Genomic DNA, 22,014 nt, shown 5'->3' with positions numbered 1-22,014 from the left:
ACAGTTAAACAATCGCGTCGGTTGTTATTTTTGCTTTCGCGTGTCGATATGACGGCATTTTTTCGAAATCTATTTAACTATTTTTCTACTTTTTTGTACTAAATGTTGGGGGTGATCATAAAAATAAAATTCTGAAATTTAAAAAGTTAGTTTCCGCACCTGACGAAGGCCAGAGGAACAGTTGGCCGAAACGTCGTAAAACAACAACTGAAAAAGATGAGGATAATAGTCCGCAATAAAATAAATTAGTTTCTACACGTTTAAATTATACGGGTCGTTAGAAAATGTAAGTTTACTGGATTTTTTTTTTTTTTTTTTTTTTTTTTTTGTCTATGAATTATTTTTTTATATTATTTTATATTATGATTTTTCGACTGTTAACTATTCTGGACTTTTACCCGCAAGTTTTAATCTGATTTGTAGATAATTGGACCATCATGTTGTTTCTCGCGGCACTTATTTAAATTCGCATAAAATGCAATTGTGCTATAACTTTCTACTTGGGTCAAGATGGCGTCTTAGATTACTCTAGAATATTCGTAGCGTTTTGAGGTAACACAGTTTAAAGATATTATGTTCCTTATTTGTTCCTTATGGGCGAAAGAACGATCCATCGCTGTCGAAATGCGAATCCGCCTTTCTATTTAAAAGTCATTTTTTTTTCTTTGCTTTCTCTGCCTAATTAACTGCCAATTTTTTGCTTTCTCGTTCCGTTTCGTGCGTCCATGTTTGTTTCCAATGGACGTAAAACAAAAGAGAAAACGAAAAAATAATGAAACAGTAAAAGCAAATAATTGCAGGAAGGCGGCGCCTCTTGAAAATGCCAGAGCGGGAGACGAAGAACGAAAGAAAGAACTGGTCAACACGTGGTGTGATTGGAAATCGTCTTTTAAAACACATTCTCTCTCTCTCTCTCTCTCTCTCTCTCTCTCTCTCTCTCTCTCTCTCTCTCTCTCTCTCTCTCTCTTATTTTTCTTTTGCTTCGTTATTTTTCAATCTTTGATTTTTTTCGACTCTAATGCATTCCTTCTCTGTTTTTATTATAACTAATTTTGTCAGATTTTCTCTTCTCACGTCTCCCTCTCCTTCACTCTTTCTCATACACACAATCCTCCCTTATTTTCTCCATCTCTCTTTCTCTTTCTTTCTCTTTCTGTCTATTTATGGCTTTTTCTCCCTCTACCATTCCACCCTCTCTTCTTCCTTTCTCTCTCTCTCTTTCTTTCTCTCTCTCATACACACATATATATATATATATATATATATATATATATATATATATATATATATATATATATATATACTAGCAAAAGTACCCGTCGTTGACTGGGTTCAAAAACAGCCTACAGAAAATGGACTCTGATTTATGAAAGTATGATAGGTTATGAAAAGGAAGGGTTATAAAGAGATAGCTTCGAATTTGGGGGTATCAAAACCAAAGCAAAATATGATGAAAGTAAAATAAAATAGATAAACCCCATAATTTATTATACCATACCTGTTCACACTGAAACACTTATCACAATATTCTGTGGATCTATATTAAAAATCTTGTTAAACTGTGTGACATATTTCCATTCTGTGGAGGTCAGGTTCGAACGAACACCCCATAATTTTATTATACCATATTTCTTCAAACTGAAATATAATTATTAAAGTATACTTACGCAGATAGATATGTCTTTATTAAAGTCTGTGCCTATTTCTATTCTATTGAGGCCAGGCGCGAACGCAGACCCCATAATTTTATTATACCATCCCTATTTAAGTTAAAGCATACTTAGCAAAGTATTCTTATGTACATTTATATCAGAAACACTTGTAAACGTTTATTTTTTTTTCCATACTTTGTGGACCAGGTGCGAACTCAGACCCCACAATTTTAATGAACCACGGTTCTGCCAGATCAAACATACCCATTCCTGTGTCTCGATACATCTATCATTATATGTAATCAGTTTTTTTTTAAATAGTCAACCATATAGGAGCCTATTCGTGACCAGACACACACACACACACACACACACACACACACACATTCAGCTTTACATTATAGATATATATCATACATACGCATTCCTTTTTCTTCTTCTTCTTCTTCTTCTTCTTCTTCTTCTTCTTCTTGTCGCAACCATTCTGTGATTTTCTTTTTATTTCTCTATGATTACCATTCCATTCTCTATCTTTATCTCTCATACACACAAAATCATTCTTCCTTTCTCTTCTTTCTCTCTCTATCTCTCTCACACACTTATGTGCACATGCACACGCTCACACACGCACACAATCCCTGGTTCTCTGTCTTAGCTTTCCAGCATCACCTTATCTGATTGTTCTTCCATCCAAAATAAACAGCCACCATTTACACCACGTCACCAGTTAACTCATATCGCCCAATTGTGCACCATTAACTGGAAAAGCCCGCCCTTCAAGTTGGACCTTCACATTCTTCTTTGCCAACCTAACCTGCCTCTTTATTTTACGCTATCTCGTATTTATTTTAAAAGCCGGCTCGTTTCGCCTTTATGAGCCGTGGAATGAAAAAAAGCGTCCATCAACAACCGAAAGTTTGGCTTAACCGAAAATGATAACACATGGAATCGCACCTACGCTTTACAAATAAAAATAAAGATAAGACCTGCCTGACCTCGGAGACACAATATACCTTTTTTAGTGTTTCGAAATACCAAACGAATGCACAAATAATGAGAATTTTAAACGTAAACAACTTTAAATATATGCTACCCTTAAAGTAATCCAAACAATAAAACACACTAACTTGATTTTTTGTTGTTCTTGTTTGGAAAACTAAATTCGTGCTTTGATATAGTCAACAGAATTTACTTCCAGCTTCAATAGATGCAAAGAACCTGTGAAAAAATATACGGTTTGATAAAACTATTATCAAACGTTTGAATATTGAAATTGTCATTTTAATTTTAAAGATATGAGGAGAAAAGTAATAGAGGTACAAACGAAATCATACACATCGGATGCGTAAACGAACATGTATAAACGAAATGAATCATGGAATTAGTTGAGATGAATCATGGTTATAACAAAAGAAAGAGAGGAATTAGTTGAGATGTATCATGGTTGAGATGAGGAGAAACTGTTGCTATTTTTAGTTATAGAACATGTTATGAAAACGCATGACACATTACACTTATTGAACATCCAGTATCGACAAACAAAATAATTTGTACCTTCCGAAAAACAAGATATGGATGTGGCGCAACTGATAAAGTGCTCGTTTATAATAAGTTCTAAGTGACAATCTTCTGTGGGATAAACTTTTAATCTTAACTAGATGCGATACTAATAATATAATTAAGAATTATTTTAGTCGTTTATTGACTTTGATCAAACGAGAGTAGTCTTCCCTTGTAGTTTTAAACCGACATAACTAATCCACCATTCTCTCTCTCTCTCTCTCTCTCTCTCTCTCTCTCTCTCTCTCTCTCTCTCTCTCTCTCTCTCTCTCTCTCTCTCCCTCCCTCCCTCCCTTGGACATGTTATAATAAATAATTTTTAAATTAGTAGGTTCCGCACTATCTGCCAAGCGCTTATCACTGCCGCATCATATTCTTGCGATTGTTTTACAAGTACTTCCACGGAATGTCTTTCGATTAACTTACTGCAGTTGTATCCCCCCAACGTAAATAGTCACGACCAATCCAATTAGCAGCAAAATTCTCCACCTTCACTTCTATTCGGATAGTTTCTTTTCTTAAACTGCTTTTAGAATTTTCTAGGATTTTTTCCCCCCAAAATTCCTTTGGTGCGTTTTAAAGAGTTTTAGTGGACATTGTATGGACACAGCCTCTCATTTGAAAATTTGAGTGCTTCAGATTTGCATTAAATTTAATCTATATTTATTAAATCCAAATGAAGAAAAACTCCCTGAATTTCAATTTCTCCCAAGACCATTTAAGCCGAAGATTGCAATTTAAGATATTTTCTAAAATCAAAATCATGTAATGGATTTTGATCATAATTAAATAAGTATTCCAGATATAAGGTTTAGTATGATAATATTTTGATTAAAATCTTCGCAAGGAGGGATACAATTGGTGCAAAATTAATCTGCTCATGGTATCATCCTGAGAACCGTATTCTTCCAGTAATATTATAAAATACTGAGTAAAAATTTTACATTGTCTGCAAATATGTGTTTTTTAAAGTAACCATTTTTTTACTTTAATATCAACGATAAAAACATTGTGCCTGTGTATTTATGTTACCGCGCTATTTTAAAAAATGAAATTTTCAAGTTAAATGCAATTTTTACGATATTTTTGTTTATTAAACTGTGAGATGAAAGTCCAGCATAGCTACAAAAAAATAATCATCTTCCTATGTTTAGAATGGCTTCCTAAATAATAATGCTATTATTTCAGCGCTGTAACATAAATGCATAAGTATCAAAAATTCATTTCTGTGATGAAAACAAATTCATATGGCATAATATTATTGTTTTATCGAATAAACGTCATATTTTAATATCATTCTTTAATTAAATATAAATTTTATTTTAATATAATTAAATATAAATTATATTTAACTATCATTCTCTAATTAAATATAAGCTCTATTTTAATATCATTTTTTATCAAATATAAATACTATTTTAATACCATTCTCTATTAAATATAAATTCAATTTTAATATCGTATTTTAATTAAATATGCGTTCTATTTAATTACCATGTTCTAATTAAATATATTAAATAAGTTCCATTTAAACATTATTTTTTAATTCAATAGAATTTCTATTTTAATATCATTTTTTTAATGTAAGTTCTATTTTAATTTCATTTTTTAATTCATTATAAGTTTAATATCTTTTAATATAATTTCCTTTTTAATATCATCATCTAATAAAATATAAATTCTATTGCAAGATGATTTTAATTAATTATAAGCTTTATTTTGATATCATTTTTTCATTTAATATAATTTCTATTTTATTTTTTTATTTTAATATCCTTCCCTAATTATTTATAAGTTCTATTTTATTATCATTATCTAATTAAATATAAGTTCTATTCTAATATTTTTTTAATTTAAATATATTTTTATTTAATATCTTTTAAAATTAAATATACGTTCTATTTTAATATCATTTCCTAATTAAAAATAAATACTATTTTGATATCATTTTTAATTAAATATTAGTTATAGTTTAATATAATTTTCCAATTGAATTTCTAATTTCTAATTACATTTTCTAACTAAATCCTTTTTAATATCATATTCTAATTAAATATAAGTTCTATTTCATTATGATTTTTTTTATTAAATGTAAGTTCTATTTTTATATATTTTATTGATTAAATAGAATTTATATGTTAATATTATTTTTATTAAATATATGTTACATTTAAATATAGTTTTTTCATTAAATGTTATTTCTACTTTAATATCATTTTCGGATTAAATATAATTCTATTTTATATCATTTTCTAATTAAATATAAGATCTATTTAAATATAATCCATTAATTTAGTACAAGTTTTTGTTTAATACTATTTAAGTAGTAAATATAAGTTCTATTTTAATATCATTTTTTAATTAAATATAAGTACTATTTTAATACTATAATATTACTTTTAAATATTACTTTTTAATACTAGTAATAAATACTATTAATACTAATAAATACTATTTTAATATAATTTTCTATTAAATATAGATTCTATTTTAAAATCATTTTCAAGTAAATATCAGTTCTATTTTTATATCATTTTCTATTAAATATAGATTCTATTTTAATATGATTTTCTAATTAAATATAAGTTTTATTTTCATATGATTTTCTATTTTAATATCATTCTCTAATTAAATAAGTTTTATCGTAAGTTTTATTTTGATATCATTTTTGTTTTATACATAAGGTCTATTCTCATATCATTTTTAATTAAATATTAGTTAAATTTTCATATCATTTTCTAATTAAAAATAAGTTTTATTTTAAGATCATGTTCTAATTAAATATAAGTTCTAGTTTTATGTCAGTTTTTATTAAATATAAGTGTTATTTCTATATAATTTTCTAATACAATATAAGTTTTATTTTGATACCATTTTTAATTGAATATAAGTTCTTTTAATATAATTCTCTTATTAAATATGTGTTCTCGCATTTTACTGATTATTTCTTCGAAGTTTAAACAAAACATCACAATAACAAATACTAATATTCAAGCTCCTAAGCTACTAGTAGCGAATATAAATTTATTTATTTTATCTTATTTTATTTATTTTATTGTACAGAAACCAATTTCATTACAGTAGATTTTTAAGATCCATAGACTTCTCAGGTTAAAATTAAAATCGATATGTAACATCGGAAAAGCACAAGGGGCGAAACCTTTTTTCCGGGAAAGTTTAGAATTGAAATTAAACGTGAAATCCAACCAAATTACCTGAAGTTGAGAAACAAATAAAACACAAAAATAAATTACATAAATAAACGAAAGATCTCATTAATTCAGAATCATGTCCGGTTTCAAGATAGTTCAAGTTTAACAATTTTTACCGTAATTTAAAATTACGAAAATAGGGGCCCCAAAGATTTCATAAACACTGGAAGAGGATTTATCAAAACACGATGAGACGAATCACACTGCGGGATACCGTTAATAACAGGATGTAAACCTGTTCAGATACGTATTAATCTTGTATTTCTTTCAATAAATCTGCTGAGATGCCAACCTCGAAACTTTTTGAACAATATAAAGTTTAAAATTGTCTAGTTGGTGTCCAAACAATTGTAACATTCGAAAAAATACAAATATGATGTAATCTTTTTCCTTGTTGTTTCGGTTTTTGCAAGTATAGATGAATGCTCGGTTACAGAAATGTTAATCGTATTGCTTAATATTTGAGTCAATTTAACCGGCTTGATTTTTATTGATAATTGTACATTGCCACTGGCTAATAAATTTTAATAAATTAGACCTTTGGACAAAATTTCGAACTTGGTGACCTTCTTCTATATATTTAGTTATTTCCCTTGTCTCGAGCGGATATTCATTATGGCGACCGGCTATCAGTAACACATGTCCATCCAACGTCGTGGGATGCACTAAGTGAACTAACATTGGTAGCAGAGCGTAGTTTTTTCGTGTGACAGATATTATGTCTGCTCAACTTATGTTGAAACACAATTGAAAGAAAGATGGCGTCACGAAACAGCCACCTATTTTGCAGAATGAAGAAACGTGCATCAAATGGAAACAAGACATAAGTATATGTCTATCTTCACGAATTTACCTTAAACAAAACAGGGCCCAGTAGTATTTTTGTCATTGCCATAAAACATACGAGAATGCTTTCGACACTTAGACATCATAGATATCAGCCTAACTGGTGGATTAAAAATAATTACAGACAAGTTGGACGAGATATATTAAAGAGAACGAAAACACAATGGCATACATGTCATTCGAAGAATTTTACAAAAGAGTTAATGGAATAAACATAAACAACTTTTTGGCGCGTTATGAATTCTTGTACCAGAAATTACGCAAATACGGAATTTATCTGCCGGAAGGAGTCCAAGCATTTTTGTATTAAATGCAGCGAATGCATCGGAAGGAAACGAAAACATTATCGAGAAAACAAAACAAATTTAATGGACAGACAAAGTATGACAATGCATTGTATCAAATGTGGCATTTTTCCAGACACTGTACTGGTTTTAGTCCTAGAAATATTAACACTGTTGTGGATTCAAAGCATACCTTTGATTAATTAATTCCGAGTCCTGTTATCGAACATTCATAAATGATTCCAAGATAAAAATGTGCAATCTTGTAAAAGAGACACTGGGTATGGCAGTGTTGGATTCTGCCTGTTCTAGAACTGTTACTAGAGAACTTTGTTTTAATGTATTTTTGGTACATTAAATGGCCGAGATAAGCGGTTAGTGAAGACTTTTAAATCCAACAGGACGTTTTGTTTTGGTGATGGAGAGGAGGTAAAGACAATTAAAGCAGTTAAATGTCCGGTAACTATAAGAGGCGTAAAAGGTGTCAGAGCATACACAGAAGCTGACATTGTCAAAAATGATTTACCCTTGTTACTAAGTCATAAATCAATGAAAACTGCTGGCATGATATTAAATTTTAAAAGTGACAAATATGTAAGATTTTAGGCAGATTTATAAAATTGCAAAAGACAACTTGTAGACATTGTAGTCTTCCATTGACAAATATGCTTTTGCAGTCACCAAACTTCGTGTCACATTGTATTAAAAATGCTCTAGAATGGAGAAAAGAACGAAAGTTGAGAAATTACATAAACAGTTTGCTCATGCATTAAAAGAGAAATTGGTATTGAAATTGGTGAGAGGTAGTAAGGCCTTTAAGGATAAGGAGTTTCTGGCTTTTATAAAAGATGTCTGTGATTCGTGTTCAGTTTGTTTAAGGTTTAGAAGACCCTCTCTTCGTCCGGTGGTGGGATTGGCTCTTGGAAACCAGTTTAATGATACTGTATGTATGGACTTAAAAGAATTCAGACTGGATTTTACACTTAATTGACACATCAACTAGGTACTCTGCTTCCAGGCTGATTAAAACCAAGAAGAGTGAAAAAATTATTCGCAACATGTTTTTAATGTGGATAACATATTTTGGAGTTCCTAAACGCTTCTTGAGTGATAGTAAGAAAGAATTCAATAATGATGGTTATAGATAGATGAACGAAAAAAAAGTAATATCAAAACTTGGACTACAACCGCTGAAAGTCCATTTAGTGATGATACTGCAGAACGTCATAATTTAATATTGGCTGAAGCAATGAAAAAACATTGGAAGATGAAAAATGTGAACCAGAAATATCTTTGGCTTGGGTTGCTAGTGCAAAAAATGCTCTTCAGAATCATTCTGGACATAGCCCAAATGAGCTTATTTTTGCGTCCAATATAAATACGCCATAAATTTTAATAGACCAGCTGCCCGCATAAGACGCTGCAACAACCAGTCATATGATTAGAATCAATTTAAATGCTTTACATTCTGCGGGAAAAAAAAGTTTATGGAGGCTGAATCAAGTGAAAAAATTCGGAGAGCATTGCGATTTAATATAAGACATTATTCAAATGACCAATTTGTGGCAGGGGGACAGTGTTTATTATAGAAGACAAAATTTGTTTATTATAGAAGACAAAACTATAAAGGATGGCGTGGTCCTGCCAAAGTTTTTGGTAAAGAGGGTCAGTGTGTATTGATCTGTCATGTCACTTGATTAAGGTGAACAAAGACATTGGAATGCCAAGGAATAAAGCAAATGCAATTCTCTTAAATGAGATGAATGATGTTTTGGAAAAGGAAGTTGAAGATCAACATGAAGAAAATTCACATCACTTAAAAACAGACTCTCCAACATGCGTTTTGTAATGTTAACAGCCTCCATAAAGAATTGGTCGGTGGAGACATCAGCATTTTTGCAGGGTGATATGCTAGAGAGTGAAGTACTTCTCAGACCATCTGAGGCATGTCAAGAGTCACAAGTGTAGAAGCTGAAAAAATGTATTTATGGATTGAATGATGCGCCCAATCCATGATACAAGAGAGTTACTCAGGAATTAACCAAACTAAAAGGAATGGTAAATACATATGACAATGCACTGTTTCTTTGGCATGATTTATCTGAGAATTCTAAAATGAAGTTACGTTTTGAAGTCAACAAGTCAATATTAAAGCTTAAATCAAAGACAGGTTCCATATCTTTTCCAGAGCAGAGAAATCCTTCAGATTTGAGTGTGGCTTGCTATTCGAATGCTACCTATGCTAGCTTGGGAGATGGTTCCTCACAGGGTGGATTTATTATTTTTGTTTATGGTAAGATGAATAGACTGGCTCCTATATGCTGGTCATCAAAAAACGATCGAGTAACAAAGAGCCCATTGGCGTCCGAGACTCTTGCACTCAGTGAAGCTGCTGATGCAGGTGTATTGATAACTGCCATGCTGCACAAAATCTTCAGACTACCCAAGTTGCCTGAAGTAATTTGCAAAATAGACAACACATCTTTGGTAAAGACCTTAAAATCATCAAATCTTGTGAGTGACAGATGTTTGAGAGTTGAAGTGGCCAGAATATAAGAAATTTTGGTAAAGGAAGAAATCAAAATTGAATGGATCAAGGGGCAGGAACAGGTCGCAGACTGTTGAATGAAGATGGGAGCCTCTGCTGAAATTCTAAGAGACTTGTGTTAATAAGCCGTTTGGATTTTTTGTTTGTTGGTTTTTTCCTTTTTGTTTGACCTTTGACTTACACTTGATACTAGAAGACACCAGCAATGTTAAAGTTAGAGTTATCGAACTTGATGACCTTCTTCTATATATTTAGTTATTTCCCTTGTCTCTAGTGGATATTCAATATGGCGTCCGGCTATCAGTAACGCATGTTCATCCAACGCCGTGGGATGTACTAAGTGAACTAACATATATTACGCAGGCATTTAGGATACCCCAGAGAAAAAACAGTAACTCTGTAATAAAATATTTAATGATTTTAAAAGAATCGAAATTAGTAATTGTGTCGGAATCAGAAATTTAAAACAGAATCGGTTATTGTTTCAGAATCGGGGAAAATATTGGAATCAACCAATCAGTAATATATATATATATATATATATATATATATATATATATATATATATATATATATATATATATATATATAAACTCTTTAGTAATTGTTAATATTTTTCTTAATATTTCAAGAAAAATCTCTTCATCAAAAAGGAATTAAGAATTGCTATCGGATCCATTTGGTGTTGCTGTTTCGCTCTAACGATAAGATGTTAATTTTTGCCCATTTCTGTGGTCGTTTAAATATTTCTTTAAACTTGAAACATATTTAACTATATCAATTTCTAACTGAAATGACATTTAATAGTGTCAGATAAAAAGTTATTTTAAAGGATTCGTTTTCCAGCATCAGTCTTATCATTCAAATATTTATATTTATCTGTGTCGCGGGGACCAGAAGTTACGAGGTTCTCTGATCATTTTCTTGGGTAGCAGCTATATTACAAAAAAAAAAACGACGATGATTTTTACTATATTTTATTTTTACTAAGGGATATCCACTTCCTTAACTAGGAATTTCGTCTAAACTACTTTAAGAGGGGATGGCGGGGGTCTAATAGAAGTTTACATTACATTTTTATTCACTGTGATATTTACTGAAATTGAAATCCAACTTTACATATTTTCTATATATATCATTATAATTCTGACTCATTATCTATTCTTATACAAAAGTACAACTGACCTAAAAAATATATTCTATCAATTACATCTAACAACCAGACGACCCCAACGAATCATATGTTTAAAGATTGCACAGATAATTGAACAAGTGTTACAAATTGCCACTTATAAAATTATTTTAAATTACTTTTTCTTGGATTTCTGTTTTAGTGAAATTCTTTGTTGTTCGGCCGATAATTATATAATTCTGTGGCGACGTGATCAGTCGGAATCTGCATCCAGTGATGGAATTACCTATTGTCATTATAAAAAAAAAAAAAGTCCACTAGCGTATTGAACTTCAACGTGAAAAAAATGCATGCTGGAACGAGAATATTTCTAGGTAACGTTCTTTTCCATTTTAACACTCAAAGAACTAAGATCATTAAGCGATAAAGATCCGTATTGAAATTGGAGATGTTAGTTAAAATTACAGTCATTGTTCCAAGATCCGTATTAAAAACGGTGTTTTGTGGAGAAAGTATATTATTTGATAAAGACCTAATTTCAAAAATGTTGTATTGAATACGTTGTCACTTAGGAAAAGTATACCATGCAACAAAGTTCCAGTAGTGACTAGGTTGTTTCAATCAACAATAACTATCTTTTCCTTGTTTTTTTTTTCTATTTTTATATCCCCCTCAAGTTCCATATTCTTCTCTTTTGTTGTAAACCTGATGTTTGTGGAATACCGGTTGAGAGTGAAGTTCCAGCCGAATCCCTGCGGAAATCTAGCAGAACACGAAAATTTACTGAAAAAATAGAGAGATTTTGTCGCTGAATAAATAGTTCACTTCTTTAAGAGAAAATCTTTTGAATTACATAATTACCTCCCCTTGAATCAATTCTTTAACTAGTTTTCATTGCCGATAGCCAAATGATTATTTCCGTATTCGTCTCATTTTAGCAATTGTTGTTAAACTCGGCATTTGTAATTTTTTTTTTCTGGGTTTAAAAATCATATGCTAACAGTTATGTAATCTGTGTCTCGTAGTTTTTTACGATCGACATCAGTAAAAAGAAAAAATGAAACGGGTGAAAAATTATCAAACATTCTTTATTCTACTTCTTTTCGTGTAATAATGAAATTTGTAAACAATTGTATTAAGAACGTGGTTCTTCATTTTATTCTTTCAGACACGGACGCCTCGTCTGCTATAAACAAAAAAGATGCGCTTATATGCCCGCCCGGCTGCAGCAGCTGTTCCACCCTCAATGGTTGTCTGGCATGCAAACAACGGTACTTCTTGCTGTTGGTGCGCTCGGGCATGCGTCAGACTGGGGTCTGCACGCTCACTTGCCCGAGCGGTTATTACGGTGTGCGGCGAAAGGACTTCAGTGTTTGTCTCAGTAAGATATACTTCTTTTATTATCAGCTTATTTATTTTCAGCATCCTAGAATGAGCTAGGAAGTATGATTGGGTGAACGGATACTTTTTGCTGGCTATGGGATTGACTATGCTGTACTGAAATCATTCAATATTATCTTCGTTTCTTAGTGGTTTATACAGAAAAAGTTGATAATACAATTACGTATACTTATATATATATATATATATATATATATATATATATATAGAGAGAGAGAGAGAGAGAGAGAGAGAGAGAGAGAGATAGGTAGATAGATAGATAGATGGATTATACTTTTTATCAAATAAAGTTGTAGACTATATTTATTTAAATACAAGGCTATGTTCTCTATCGCTCCATATATATATATATATATATATATATATATATATATATATATATATATATATATATATATATATATATATTTCCAGCGGGAATAAAACATTACGCATTAAGCACTAGTGAAGTAAGTATCGAAAATATACATACATAACGTAATATATTACTTTATAAAGTTTTATTCTACTTCAATCGAAGGTCTCAGAAATTAAGAGGTCCTTCTTGGAGTTAACATTTCAGCTTTATGTGAGATGCATAGAAAATCGAGTGTTCTCATTTACCTCTCAAATGATGAGTTAATACGTATATGATACATACATACACATATATATATATAAATATAGATCATAGATATATCATAAATATATCATAAATATATATATATATTATATATATATATATATATATATCATATATATTTATCATATATATATATATATATCATATATATATCATATATATAAATATTATGTATATATATATCACATATATTGGACGCTACTGTATATCATATATCATGCATATATATATATATATATATATATATATCATATCATATATATATCATGTATATATATATCATATATATATATATATATCATGTATATATAAATATAATATATATATCATGTATATATAAATATATAATATATATATCATGTATATATATATTACATATATATATATCATATATCATGTATACATATCATATATATATATCATGTATATACATATCATATATACCATATATATTTCATATATATCATGTATCATATATATATTTAAATATATATCATATATATATTTAAATATATATCATATATATCATATATATATCATATATATCAGATATATATCATATATATATATATATATATATATATATATATATATATATATATATATACTGTCTCATTGCTGTAAACACGAAACCAACTCTTTCACATTTATTCATATAGATAGATAATGATTACCATTTGAATAAATCGAAGACAAATCTTTATATTTTTTTAAATATGACCATGAAAACGAAAAGAACATAATGCATTTCCCAGGTTTATGGTGAGTGTGTTGAGGAAAGTGTTAAAAACCTTAACCTCAGCTCCGCCTAAGCATAGGTGCGTTAACTGTCCTACCATCATAAGCTAGGAAAACCTGCCATCAGTGACATTTCTGAACACTTGAAAAATATTTTACAATTTTGTAAATCTGCTAAATATTTTTCAAAAACAAAAAATAATATTCCTAAAAGAGAAGGATTTGTTATATTAAAATCCAAAGAGTCGCTGAATTCCCAAAACAAAAATAAAAGTGTAACTTAATAAACAAAGTATGTTTTCGTAGGAATAAGTAAATTAGTTGACTTTACTATAGAGATCACATATGTATAATCATAACGACAGTTAAATAGACCGAGAAAATCTCAGAGACTGCTTTTAAAACTAATTAAAATCTATTAAAATTCATTATTTCCAAACAACTTTTACTTTTTCTAGAACAATAAAACCCTGAATTTTATCCTATTAAAAGCAGAATAATATAATACCTTTTCTATAATTTTTAATGAAATTTTAATTTTTTTTTTTTAAAGAAAATACTTGCCTCAATTTTGGTAATTTTTCTGAAGACGAAAATAAAATTTAAATATTTTTAATGCCTAAACAAAATATAGGTTAATTTGCTATAAGAGTATGCAAAAATAACAGGATACAAGTACATTTATTTCTAATAATGCAATTTTTATTACGAGTACTAAGTTTCGTAAACAAACTGATGACATCGCCATGCCGGATTTTAATATACTTCAAAGTTTGAAAGCGTAGACGTGCCTAATATTTCAGCATTTCTATAAATTTTAAAATTTTAATGTAACCAAGTGGGCAAATACCATACGATGAATGAAGGGAAAGTCCTTTAAAATTATTTTGAAGCCTTTGCATGATTTGTGAGTTTTACTTTTGACGATTTGTGGATCTAAACTTTAAACCTAGTGAACATTCTGTGCTTCTGTTGTTTTACTATGGAGAAACCAATATGATGACACCAGTAATTTTATTATCGAGATAATACAATTTCAAATTAAAATAAATTAAAATTTACTTCTTTTTTTATCAAATCTCTTGCTAAGTTGCTGAAAAATGGCTGAATCCTTCTACTGCCCCAGAAAGTACATGACTTCTATGGAATCATTCACTTCTATAAGAATGATATATGTCCTATTGATGGAGTACGGATGCTACATTTGTGACGGTGCCACGCAGACCATTTTTCTTAACGTGACAGAGTACACAAGTAATTTCGCAGTTTAGTGGGTGAAGGATATATTCTCTTCTCTGCACTTTTACTCACAGAAAGGACGTTGCTAGTTTTTCTATACTCTATTCTTATTTCCATGGAAGGTGCTCGACTGAGCTCCAATATCTGGTTCATCGCCCTGCAAAACGTTTACAGAAACATTTCTGCTAGCTATCACGCCTGCTTCTTCTGCTGTGTACCTGACGCCAAACGGAACTTTCATAAGTAGCAGACTTATTTCCCAAGAACCTCCCGTTCCTGAAACACAGTACTAATGGACTGCTTTCCTATTGACTACGACATTGTCTAATATTAAAAATATACTTGTAATCAAATTTTATTAATTACATTTATCTCTGTCCAGCCTCTCATAGTATTAATAACGTCCATATAATATCTTTGGCTTGTTTGTTTTGTTTGTTTGTTTTTTTACCTTGAAATGGTATTTTTAGCTCTTTACATCAAGTGAAGTAATGCCTTGTTTGAAACGAGTTCCACTAAAAACAATCTTATTAAGTCTTATTTTCGAGTGGTGTTTGGCCTTATCAAGGGGTAACTCATTAGTATAAAAATTAACTGAAATTCCAAGAGCGTGTAACTATTGGAATAACTATACAATAAATCAGATCATTTCGAAAATAATAAGACGAGTTTTTCATGGCGGGGTTATTATAAAGAAGATCAATCTTTTTAATGCCAACATTTTTGTTGTTGTTTGTTTAACTTTTATATGTTTACATAGAAAAGCAAATTTAAAATGTTGCACTGCTAAAAAAATCTGTTTTCATTGTTTTCTTTCATATCTTTAATCATTTTTATTTCCTTTCTTTTTTCCAGAATGTAATATAGACAAGTGTATATCGTGTTTTAGCAAGACTTATTGCACACGATGTAACACGCCCTTTGTGGCCTACAAGGGGGAGTGCATAGATGGCTGCCCAGAAGGCTTGTTCTATGCCAACTATTCCAAGGAATGTTATTCACAGGGTGAGATTTCTTGACTTTTTTCTTTTATAATAAGTAAGTATTAATATAAAAGAGACAATGGATACCCCCTGAAATAACGTCTGAAAGTCAGTGGCAAGAAAAACGCTATGAACTTTATAACAACTAATGAATAGTTTTCATTTCGTTAATTGTAGGCGAACAAAATATTGGCGAATATAATTTTATTAGACTTGTGGCGTCTCTCTCCGACAACAAGGCCCTATACTAAGATACAAATATTACTTTTCTGAAGTAAAATTTTACCATGTTAATATTCGTTTTATATTAGGGTTGTGTTGACGTCTAGGTACGCATCATAAGAAGAAAACGGAAACAATCTAGATAAGCGAGAAAAAAATATGGTTTTATTTTGTTTTCCTTCTTCAAAGTTTGGACATCTTGTTTGCTTTTAACCATGATGGATTCTTAAAAATGAAATAATGTTCTTCATTTCTTTCTTTCTTTCTCTCTCTCTCTCTCAAAAATATTTATTCATATTTACATGAATTTCCAAAAATATTTTATTATAGCTATTACATCAGAGTAAATGTTAATTATGCCATAAATTTTAGCTACTGAATTATGATATGAAATCTCCATTTAACATAACTTGTTAACTATTGAGCTTTTTTATCTGCAGTATTTAATATATCATGGGTATTCACGAAATCTAATTTATTGATAAATAAATTGTGTTGTATGACCTCCTGGGAGTGTCTTGCAATTGTTTTTGGTTCTTTTTCGTGTGTGTGTGTGTGTGTGTGTGTGTGTGTGTGTGTGTGTGTGTGTGTGTGTGTGTGTGTGTGTGTGTGTGTGTGTGTGTGTGTGTGTGTGTGTGCGTGCGTGCGTGCGTGCGTGCGTGCGTGCGTGCGTGTGTTACTATCTACAGGAGACGTTAGTCCTCTTTCTTTTCTGGAGTTTGCCAAAAGAGAACAGGTGCTCAACAAAATCACAGAGCCAATACACTTGAATCAACAAATAAAAATTTGAGGCAATGCACATATATATTGAGTTCACGAAAGTTTTTACGAAACTCATGAATCATAAATGATGGAAATCATATTATTTAAATAAAAACAGTGTATTTTTCCTATGAGCCCAGGATTTACGGACAAGCTGTAGATATTTTAGGATAATTTCGTAAAATGGTTTGTTTTTCTATGAATAATAATAGTTAAATAATAAAAAATGTAATTCAATAGTAGTTGATAATAAAATGTACTGAGTTTAACGTTTTAATACATTCACACAGGATTAGCGACCATCAAAACTGTCTCCATCTGACATCGAGTGACGTCATATTTCATGTGTTGTTCATACAGTGAACTACTGTACGTAGACCATTTCTCAACAGATCCTATGCAACAAGTTATATTAAGAACATTTTTATTTAATCAGAACTTAGCCAAATAGCCAAGCAATGATTGATTTCATACGTCTGTAGTCTTGTGTTCTTAGTATTATTTACATTTATAGTTCATAATTTGACATTTTCCCGAAGGAGAAATTACAGGTTACGATTATATTGCATGGAGAGGTAATTTTAAGATTTTCCAATTGAGCTGATGTTTTTTTTTTGTTTTTTTTTTTTTTGTTTTTTTTATTTACTTTTTGGTCCTCTCTATATATAGACAATTTGGTCCTCTGATATATACATGTTATTCCCACCACCATGCTTGACTGTAGTCATGACACACTTATCTTTGTACTCCTAACCTGGTCGCCGCCACACATGCTTAAGGCCATCAGACCAAACAAATTAAATTTCGTCTTATCAGACCATAGGACATAGTTCCAAAATCTATGGGCTTTGTTGACATGTCTTCAGCAAAATGTTTGTGGGCTTTCTTGTGGATTGCCTTCAGAAGAGGCTTCCTACACACACACACACACACACACACACACACACACACACACATATATATATATATATATATATATATATATATATATATATATATATATATATATATATATATATGAGTAAACAGTTAATAAAATATGTTAAAAAAAACACTTTGAAATGAGTTAAAAACATATTTAATCTGAAAAGGAAACACTAGACAAATGGATAGTCCTTAATCCGCGGAGTTTCGAAGAAATACTTTCCTTCTCATCAGAGGGTAGGAATTAGCAAAATGCGGGATCGGATTTTGCATGCAGAAGTATTTGATGAAACAACAAGTAAGTCAAAGATCTTACTTGAAAACAAAAAAAGTGAAGCAGAGGGAATATGGTGAAGAAAAAGGTGATTACACATGAATGGATAGTCTGGTGGAAGATAAAAAAATCCAGTGACGGTAAAATCCAAATGTAAAACTTCAAGAAAGTTAAAAGAATTTCTATTTGTTCAAGTAAAATCCAAGGAAATCCCGTAATTGGACGAAGATAGTCCATAATAATCAAAAGGCAGAACTCCATGGAATAATTCACAAAAATGTGTACAAGGAAAAAAGAAAAGATTCCAATAATATTAATAAAAGAAAAATAAGATATGCTTTTCACTCTACTTCCGAGACATAAATATAAATAAGAAAGATCAGGGAAGAGAAAGAGGAGAGAGAAAAAAAGGAGAGTAAAAAAAAGGAGAGAAAAAAATGATAAAGTTAAATATAAAATATAAAATAAAGGGAAACAAAAGTCAAAATGACCCAGACAGGAAATGTTAAAGGCGCAAAAAAAATATATAGGGCAAAATAATATAGGTCAACTGAAATGTACAGGTCATCACTTAAAAAAATGTCAGCAAGAGTTTAAATGGAAAATAAGTTAATTAATTAATTAATAAATAAATAGAAAATAAATAAAGCTCTATTTCCTATTTGGTTTTATCGAGCTTTTACATATGGCTGAGATAATTTTATAAATATTAATTCTTTAATATTTATAATATACTTTAATTTTATCATCTTGGATCATTTTGGTAAATTTAATTGTAATTTTGATTTTATATCTATATTTTTATAAAGTAATAGGGTTCGTGTGTTTCTGTCTGTGTGTACAGCTCTCCACCATCAACGAAATATAAAGGAGGTAAGAGGGTAGATCTCTCCTGGTAGAGAAACATTAGAACCCATTTTAGGATGTTTCTGTTATAAGAGACATAAGAATCTTTGCCTAATTTCTTTATATACTATTCTACAAACAACCCCCATATCGAATGACTTATGCTCATTTGCATATCACATTATATTAAATCTCTTTAACTAATTACCTCGACCTTATTACATATTGGAAATATTCTAATCATTTCAACTGTACTATTTACAAAATCTATTTAACATTTAATCTATCTTCTATCTTCTATCTATCTATATCTATATCTATATCTATCTTCTATATATCTATAAATCTCTGTTTTTGTGTGCCACAGACGATTTCTGATTGGTTAATCCAATAATCACATCTCCTAAAAAACAATCGTTTCTACGCTCTTACCTTTACCATAAAATATTATGGCTTTATTTATTGTCCATCTTGGAAGGGTTTAATTTTTTAATAACTTGTTATTTACAAATTAAAAAAATACGAAACTATTATACGAAACTAAACTACACGAAATACGCGCACACACGCACACACACACGTTCACTACCGTCACGTTGTTATGGCAACCAAACCCGCTGACTTCTTTTTCTCATTTCACTCGTGGTCTTAAATTCATTTCGGGTTTGTATTACTGTACACATAGATTCGAATAAGTTGCCAAAAAACAAATATATAACAAATAAATGTTATCAAAGGCAAATTTTTCGTGTTTTTATTCAATTTAACATGTTTATTCAGCTCGAAAAGCATACAGTGTTTACCGATGTATTGGAAAATTCAAGATGGCGGCCGATTCTCTCTTTAACACGGTAAGTTTGGAAAAAGGTGTAATAAATAAAAAACCGGTTAAAATACTGTTAAAAACTCGCTCAATATATGTTACCGTGACATAGGTTGACATATATTCGGCGGGTTTTTAATAGTATTTTGTATAGTTTTTTATTTATAACACCTTTTCCCAAACTTACGGTGTTAAAGAATGTGTGAGACGCCATCTTGAATTTTCCAACACATCGGTAAACACTGTATTCTTTTCGAGCTGAATAAACATGTTAAATTGAATAAAAACACGAAAAATATATCCAGTTTTTATCGGTTTTTTACCTTCTCTGCAGAAGTACAAAAAAAAAACAAACAAAAAAAAACGGAAGGTACTTTTACAGAATGTTAAACTAACCCTAACCGATGTTTTATGTTTAGTTTAGGAAAAGTCAGAAGAAATAAAAGTCATTATTGCATGAAATATACGTATTTAGTTGAAGTATTGTTTATGTCAATTCTTTCGAAGAAATTTAGCAAGAATACCTGTAAACCAGGAAATCGGTAAAATGTCATCATGGATGAATACTTGTCTATTATAATTTCTACCCTTGACAAAAACTTAGCCATAACAAAAGAGATTTATTGTTCAGATTGTTTTTGAGATTGATTTCTAAAAAGATATTTTATAAATAAAATCGACTTTAAAATCAAAGACTTAAATTACAATAATTGAATTTAAACATTCTTATTTCAATATTTGGCACATAACACCTGCAAAAATGATCACAATGTCAGGATTTCATTTTATTTCAGAATCGATGGCAAATACTAATATTTAACATTAGTTTATCATTTAAGCCGATAAAAAGCCCTTTTTTTCCGAGTCATAAAAGGATTTGGAGTTTCCTAATCAACCTTTCGGGTGCAGTTGCACGCTCTCAAAATAACTAAAGTGTTGGCTTTAAAAAAAATTGGTTCATTAAAACTAAACAGGTTTAGTTTTAATAAAAAAAAAAATTTAAAAAAAATCGCTTTGGTAATTAGATATGTCGTATGGTTATCCCTAATCGCTGAATAAAACCGCTAACGAGTTGAATGATTACGACATAAAATTAAACTCGGGTTCCTGAAACGGAAACTTCGTTTGTTTCTGTTTTTTTTCTTATCAATATATTTACATTGTTATTTTGTTTTCATTTTCAATCATTCGAACAGTTTTCTTTTTCAAGTAATCCAAGTTACAAAATTCCCACTGTTTACTATGCTAAAATCACAATGACTAATGTATACCTATTAACCCTTATCCTTGAGTGGCCTCTGGGCCTTGATAAGTGGTGACACCCATGTAAAAAAAAAAAAATCACTCGAACAGTTTTCTTTTTATAATGTACAGTTTTAAAAGTTTAAAAACGATATAGTTTTTACTTCAGGAAAATTAATGGGTCAGTTTTTACGATGTGCCCTGTTAAAATACTGTTAAAAACTCGCTCAATATATGTTACCGTGACATAGGTTGACATATATTCGGCGGGTTTTTAATAGTATTTTGTATAGTTTTTTATTTATAACACCTTTTCCCAAACTTACGGTGTTAAAGAGGGTGTGAGACGCCATCTTGAATTTTCCAACACATCGGTAAACACTGTATGTTTTTCGAGCTGAATAAATATATTACATTGAATAAAAACACAAAAAAGATATCCAGTTAGGTAGAAAAGTAACTTATCTTGCCTTTGATAATATTTATTTATATATTTGTTTTTGACTATTTTTTCGAATCTATGTGTACAGTAATCTTGCCAGGATGCGGAGGAAAATGAATGAAGGGGGAGGGGAATAAAATAAAAACATTTTGGAAACAGAGTAAGTTTGAAAGAATTGCTTTGCACAGAAAGAAATTAATGAAAAAATAAAATTAAATTTCTTTTCTTTCTTGATTTTTTTTTTAGTTTTTTATGAAAAAGG

At 30.1% G+C, this 22,014-nt stretch overlaps 1 protein-coding gene across 1 annotated transcript in view; it reads left to right on the top strand.

Annotated features, from left to right (window-relative positions):
* The window catches only part of LOC145296061 (uncharacterized), a 224,562-nt gene that overhangs the window by 195,847 nt on the left and 6,701 nt on the right, over positions 1 to 22,014 (top strand). Inside the window, exons 2-3 of the mRNA XM_080142128.1 lie at positions 12,403 to 12,615; positions 16,090 to 16,239. Coding sequence (XP_079998254.1) covers positions 12,403 to 12,615; positions 16,090 to 16,239 — 363 coding nt within the window. The remainder of the gene's footprint in view (positions 1 to 12,402; positions 12,616 to 16,089; positions 16,240 to 22,014) is intronic.

The sequence above is a fragment of the Euprymna scolopes genome, chromosome 16 (genome assembly GCF_053919585.1).
Source record: "Euprymna scolopes isolate OS-2025 chromosome 16, ASM5391958v1, whole genome shotgun sequence".
Classification (NCBI taxonomy): Eukaryota; Metazoa; Mollusca; class Cephalopoda; order Sepiida; family Sepiolidae; genus Euprymna; species Euprymna scolopes.
Note: the sequence above shows the minus strand (reverse complement) of the source record. Positions and strands in the feature narration are given on the sequence as shown.